The sequence below is a fragment of the Alligator sinensis genome, unplaced genomic scaffold (genome assembly GCF_000455745.1).
Source record: "Alligator sinensis unplaced genomic scaffold, ASM45574v1 scaffold657_1, whole genome shotgun sequence".
Taxonomy (NCBI): Eukaryota; Metazoa; Chordata; order Crocodylia; family Alligatoridae; genus Alligator; species Alligator sinensis.
Window position 1 is genome coordinate 91,094 of NW_005843450.1, and position 6,054 is coordinate 97,147.

General features: G+C 61.8%; 2 protein-coding genes across 2 annotated transcripts in view; both read left to right on the top strand.

Annotated features, from left to right (window-relative positions):
- Positions 1-1,326: 1,326 nt before the first annotated feature.
- On the top strand, positions 1,327-3,563 carry LOC112548716 (natural cytotoxicity triggering receptor 3 ligand 1-like). Its single transcript, XM_025195270.1, has 3 exons — positions 1,327-1,411; positions 2,491-2,820; positions 3,199-3,563. The coding sequence occupies exons 1-3, from the start codon at positions 1,327-1,329 to the stop codon at positions 3,561-3,563; spliced, it is 780 nt and encodes a 259-aa protein (XP_025051055.1).
- A 1,866-nt stretch (positions 3,564-5,429) lies between these two features.
- Positions 5,430-6,054, top strand: part of LOC106723267 — a 4,377-nt gene continuing 3,752 nt past the window's right edge. The window contains exon 1 of the mRNA XM_025195271.1: positions 5,430-5,778. Coding sequence (XP_025051056.1) covers positions 5,494-5,778 — 285 coding nt within the window. The 5' untranslated portion in view covers positions 5,430-5,493. The remainder of the gene's footprint in view (positions 5,779-6,054) is intronic.

A 6,054-nucleotide genomic window follows, 5' to 3' on the forward strand; every position in this document is an offset into this window, starting at 1 on the left:
GCACGTGCTAGGACTCAATACAGGACAGGGACTGAGGATGGGTAGGTGGAAACTGTGTAACTCCCTACTGAGATGACAGTGTTGCACCATACGAGTGCCTTTTCCTCATGGAGCCCAAATTGCTTGGAAAGCAGTGTAAGCAAGACTGAAAAGAGGAGTGCATGTGAGTGCAGGAGCGTATCAGTGCCGCGGGGCACTGCTCCTGCTCACATTGTGCTGGGAAATGTCTCCGTGCTGCAATCAGGTCCAGAGAAGTTGTGCATGATGAGCACGAGGGAGCGGGTGCAATCACAGTACGTTCGAGGGGCTCGACACCCGCACGGTCCTGTGCTCACATGTCAGACGCTGCCTTTCTCTTTGGTGGCTCTGTTGCAGCTGGTCGTGCCTCCCGGAAAGACTCTCTCCACAATTGTAACTGTGTCACTTCTAATTCTGGACAGTCATGCTAATATTGCTTAACTGTAGTGCAAACAATGACCAGTTTTAGCCTGTTGCTCTTCAGAAGAGTTCGGTGCCCAACCTCCAGGCCCAGGTCTGGACTCTCTCTCCAGGCAGCCCCACCAGTGCTGTGACTCCCGTGTGACACAAACCTCTGCTGAGGAGCACACACCTCCGGGACACCGGACAAGAGTGTTTCTTCCTGAGCAACACAGCTTCATGACTCAAACGTTCCCCCACGGCTTCTTCCCCCGAAGTATGAGAGTGACCAGGAGCTCCTTTGCAAATGCCCCTGGATCAGAGCAGACCCCTGAATACTCCGATCCCTGCTACCACAGGCACAGATGTCATTTCCTTTGGTGGACATCGACGTGATGTGGGAAAGGGTCCGCAGCGAGGACAGGACAGCACCTGGGAGCGCTGGGGGCCAAGAGAGCTCCAAGCACCAGCCGCTGTTACCCGCCCTCCCCCAGCGCTGGAGACAGACGCAGAAGAGATCCAGGTGTGGGAGATGGGGCTGGTGTTGGCATCGCGGGTGTCCACAGCTCCAGCTGGCCGCCCAGGTCTTCCAGGTCCCCGAGGTGACAGCTACAGCCATGAGGAGCTGAGGATAGCCAGAGTCTGTGTGCCAGGACTGCGACCCAGGCACGGGAGCAGAGGGGACCCCACACGCCGTGCAGAGCTCAGGGCTGACCCACCCCTGCTCTCCCCAGGCCATGGGCAGGGCTGGCCCCGGCTCCGCAGCCCTGTGGGGTGGGGCAGGAGCAGCTCCGGCTTCGGGCTTCACGCTGCACCTTGGCCCCTGCTCCCAGCCCCTCCCTGCCACACCAGGAAGGGGAAAGCACAAAGCCACGGCCCACGGATCCACGCTGCCTCGCAGGAGAGGAGATGGCGACTGTGGCGGGACAGACGGATGCCTGGGCCCTGCGCCTCGGGGGCCTGCTCCTGCCTCTGCTCTTCCTGGGGACAGCAGGTAAGTGCCGACCCCTGCTCTGCTGGGGCGAGGGATGGCAGGGCCGGGCTGTGGTGGCCGTGTTCAGCCCTGGTGCAGGGGCAGCCGGGTGCTGTCTCTTGAACATGCCTGGAACAGAAGTCCCAGTGGCCCCGTGTTTGCGTCTGGGTCTGCCCAGGGCGGCCGGGTCAGACGTGGGCTGTACAAGAGCATGGAGGGGTGTGGAGATCAGCTGGTGCAGGAGACACCCCCTCCGTGGTGCCCAGTGGTCCCAGGACACTGAGACCTGGAGGAGCTGATGGACCGGACCTCAAAGCACACACTGCCCCTCCTGCTGTGCACCTTTCCCTGCCCGGGGCTGCGGCTCTGGGCAGTCGGGAGCACTGGGGCCCTGGGAGCAGACCCCGGGCAGGGAGCAGGAGGGGCCGGGATCCCCAGAGCCCCCCAGCCCTAAGCCTGCCCTGGGGTCCTGCTCCCAGGACAGGGGAGGCCCCGGGATGACTCTCCCATCCGCTCCTCAGAGCCACGGGGCTGTCGAGAAGGGCAAGAGCTGGGCCTGGCCCCGGTCCCAGACCCATTTCAGCTCCTGGCACAGGATGGAGCCCCTTCGGGTTGATCCCAGCTGGGGCCTGGCTCCTTCCCAAGGGAAACCGAAAGCCAGAGAGCAGCTGCTGGGAATCCATTTCAGCCCCAGGGACAAGGACTCTGGCAGGATGAAGGGAAAGATGCAGCCCTGGGGCAGCGCCTGGGCAGTCTGCTCCTTTACATGGCCCTGCTCCTTTCTCCCCTTTTCCCTGCCCCACAGGATAATCCCAGTCCCGCTGCTCCCCTGGTGTTGGTGTGGGGGCAGCCGGGGGCTGGGGCGGGTGTGCAGCCCTGGGGCAGCCTGGCCAAACCCCGTGGGAGGAAGGTGCGGGTGACGGAGAGGGGGCAGTTCAGCGTGTGGGGGTGAAGTCCCGTTGCCCCGAGCGCAGCAGGCCCCTGCCCCCCCAGCCCCCATCTCCCTGCACCAGGTCCCCGCGGCGGGGTGTGCCATCCTGGGCAGCCTCTCCCCTGCGCCGGCCCCGCCCCGCGGGGGCTCCCGGCTGGCTCCCGGGCAGGTTCCCAGCGGCAGGTGACCACGGCACCCTCCTCCACGGCCCGCGTGGGCTCGGGGGCCCTGCTGCAGTGCCGGTTCGATGTCGGGGGGCCGGTGGCCCTGGACTCCCTGCGGGTGATGTGGTATTTCTTGGATCAGGAGGTGGCTTCCTTTAAGCACAGCAGGAGCCAGGCCTGGCCCAGAGCCAGCCTGCCATCCCACAAGGAACTGAAGAGCGGAGACGCCTCCTTGTCGCTGGTCGCGGTGACCGTGCCCGACGGGGGCTTGTACCGGTGTGTTGTGGGGTACGGGACACAGCAGCACCACGGGGAGACCATCCTGCGCCTGCTCGGTGAGGACCAGAGAGGGGCCCACGGGCAGTCTGGCCGTGCTCAGGCTGGACACGGGTGGGTTCATGGGGACACAAACACACAGCCCCGCGCCATGTGCAGTGAGGTGTTGAACAAGCAATGCTCGCCAGAGACCGAGGGACTCTTTGCTCTTGTCATGTCAGACCCTGGGTTCAGCGCCAGCTCGGGCACCCATTGTGTCCTGCTGCGCAGGGCTGTCCCAGCCCTTCAGACCCACACCGCCGTGGTGACGCCTGCTGGGGGCCCAGGTCCCACGTGGCCTCAGTGGTCATGTGGGTGCCCAACCCGTCAAGGGGACTGGCACATGTCCCAAGTCTCAAGACCTGAGTCCCAAGGCGCACAGTGACTCTGTTTTCCAGCTGCCCCGACACTCTCCGTCCCAAGAAAACCAGTTGTGGCCGATGCCGAGACCTCCCTCCTGTGCCACGTGGGGCGGTTCTACCCCGAGGACGTGGACGTGGCGTGGCTGAGAGACGGGGAGGTCCTGCAGGGCTTCACCCGCTCCAGCCCCCAGAGGAACGCAGACGGGACCTTCAACCTCACCCTCACCTACACCTTCACCCCCGCCCGCAGCAATGCCGATAGCATCTTGTCCTGCTACGTCCGCCACGAGGCTCTGGAGCAGCCACTGCAGGAGGACGTCTCCCTGGACATCCGAGGTGAGAGCCCGCACTGGGACCTGCCTGCTGCCCTGACTCTGGACACGGGGGAACTGGGAATGTAAACCCCAAATCGGGGCTTGCACTAAGGGACTGTGATCAGGCTGGGAAGGGCAGTGGGTGGAGGTGCCGGGGAGCAGCTGCATTTATTGTCATGGTTGTGCAGGTTCTTAATGTGGTTTCAGGTGTGCAGTGACAGGTTTATGCAAGATGATTTATATGTATAGATAACTATATATATATATGCTTTAAAAAAAAACAAACAAGGGCGCTTCACCTGCCCCCTCCCCAAGGGAGCACAGAGCTGTACCAGGCCAGCGTGCAGGCGGCGCTGAGCTGCAGACCAGCATGGTCGGGGGCTGCATTAGCAAGCAGGAACGCTCCTTCCCTCCCAGGGGAGCTGGAGCACCAAGGAGCAGAGGGACGCAGGCCTGGAGGGGTCTCGTGGGCTGCTGCGTCCAGGCCCCTCAATTCCCAGTGCCTGGGCAAGCGCAGGGTCCCCAGCATCCCAGAGCTCACTGTTAAACCTCGACTCCACGTGAGGCCCAACGACTGAGGAGGCGACACATCAGTTGCCCACGGGATCAAGAGCACGGCCCCTCGTGGGGCAAACACCAGCACGCACTGCGTTCACCAGCTTTATTGAAGTGGAGGCAACTTCGGGCAGGTCCCCACCCAACTGGGCAGCGGCCCAGAGCATCAGTGCGTTCATACAGTTATACCTTCCAGGCTACAGTCATTAGCATTAAACCATGCCCAGTTCCCTCCCCCGACCTCCTCCCGTTACGCCCATGGCTCCGCCCTGCCTTCATTTCCATGGAGCTGGCCATGCGTTAGCCCATTACCATGGCAACGTTCACTCTGCGCCTGTGTGAAGTCGTCACCCCTACTACCCTCGGTCACCTGCGGTTACTCATCTTAAAACCCTACTTTTGCATTTTCCCTCTTGCTACACCACTGGTTTCCTCCCGTCTGGTGTGAGTGCCTCTATTCCCCGACTGAACAACCGGTCCAATGATGAGACAAAGGATTCACCATTTGAAGCCCCACATCCCACTTATTAAACACACTTGTCATTTTGCTGGTGTTAGTTAGAATTAGCGTTACGCTTCTGCTGCTTAAGCCTTCTGCCCAGTCACATCTCTAACTTGGGCACAGGAAAGCAATGTATCAGCTGCAAGACCAATGCTTTCAGTGTTCGGGCTCACCATAACTCTGCAGGGAAAAAGGGCGAGAAACAAAAGGAGGGAAAAGGAAGTGAAAAGAGCAGGTAAAGACCAGGTTTACCATCCTAACGCTCACAACGGAGAGGGCAGGGTCTGGCTTGTGTCTTGATGTATAGTTAACATTTAACTATATATATATAGAAGTATTTTCTTTAAAAAAAAAACACGGGCCCTTCACCTGCCCCCTTGCCTGAGGCACAAAGGATGCCAGGCCACGCGCCAGAGGTAGCCACAAGAGAGATGCGGCCCTGTGTGTGCCCTGCCCCTGCGACCTGATGAAGGAATGGGTTGCGGGTGGGGTCTGGCTCGGGTCGTGGGGAAGGTCCCCCTCCTCCCGTCAGAGCAGATCTGCAACCGGAGCTCTGCCTTGTCCTCTCGTGCAGCACCGGATCAGACTGGTGCCGTGGTTGGAGCCGTCCTGGGGATCCTGATCGGAGCAGGAGCCACGGCCGCTGCAGCCATTTACTTCTGGAGGAAGAGAAAAAAAGGTAGAGTGTGAAGTTGGGGTGCAGGGGCACAGAGGGAGGGGATGGACCAGAGAGTGGGGAGGTGACAGTGAAGGAGCAAGGATGCCTGAGCTGGAGAAGCCATTCCCACAGTGGTTCCCTGCCCTGGGCTCAGACTGGACACATCTACCAGACGATCCCAGGCTGACCCGTGTCCTGTGTTGGTTGCTTGGCCCCCAGGCTGGGCGGTCTCCTACAATGTCGCAGAGGTGCAGGGGCCGGAGCGGTGCCTGCTGGGCCAGGAGGTGACCCTGCGCTGCTCCATGGAGGGGACGTTCCCCGAGGACATGGCTGTGACATGGGAGAGGATCCACAGCGAGGACAGGACGGTGCCTGAGAGCGCTGGGGACCAGGAGAGCCCCGAGCACCAGCCACTGTTCCCCGCCCTCCCCCCGGGCTGGAGAGTGACCGAGGAGAGAGCTGGGACCCGCCTCACGTCCTCCCTGACCTTCACCCCCACGCTGCAGGACGACGGGGCGCGGGTCCGGTGCGTCTTCCTCCACGAGGCCAAACGGATCAGAGAGGAGCGAGTGTCCCCGGAGATCCGGGTGTGGGGTGAGTGCCCAGCGCCCCACTTCCGGGTGTGGCCAGGGCCTGCTGCTGTGAGGGAGGGATGTATCCAGGGGTAGGCAGTTACTTCAGGATCTGTGTGGGAGGGAGGGGGGGCTGAGGCTGGAAGGCAGCCCCACATGCTTCACAGTGGGGGACTGCGCCATGCTGTGCCTGACTTGGTGGTGGTGGCGCTGGGAGAGAGGACCATGGAGGGGCTATGGAGAATTTTTGTGTGCCTGCATCCTCCCACGTAGCCCCGTTCCCAGCACCAC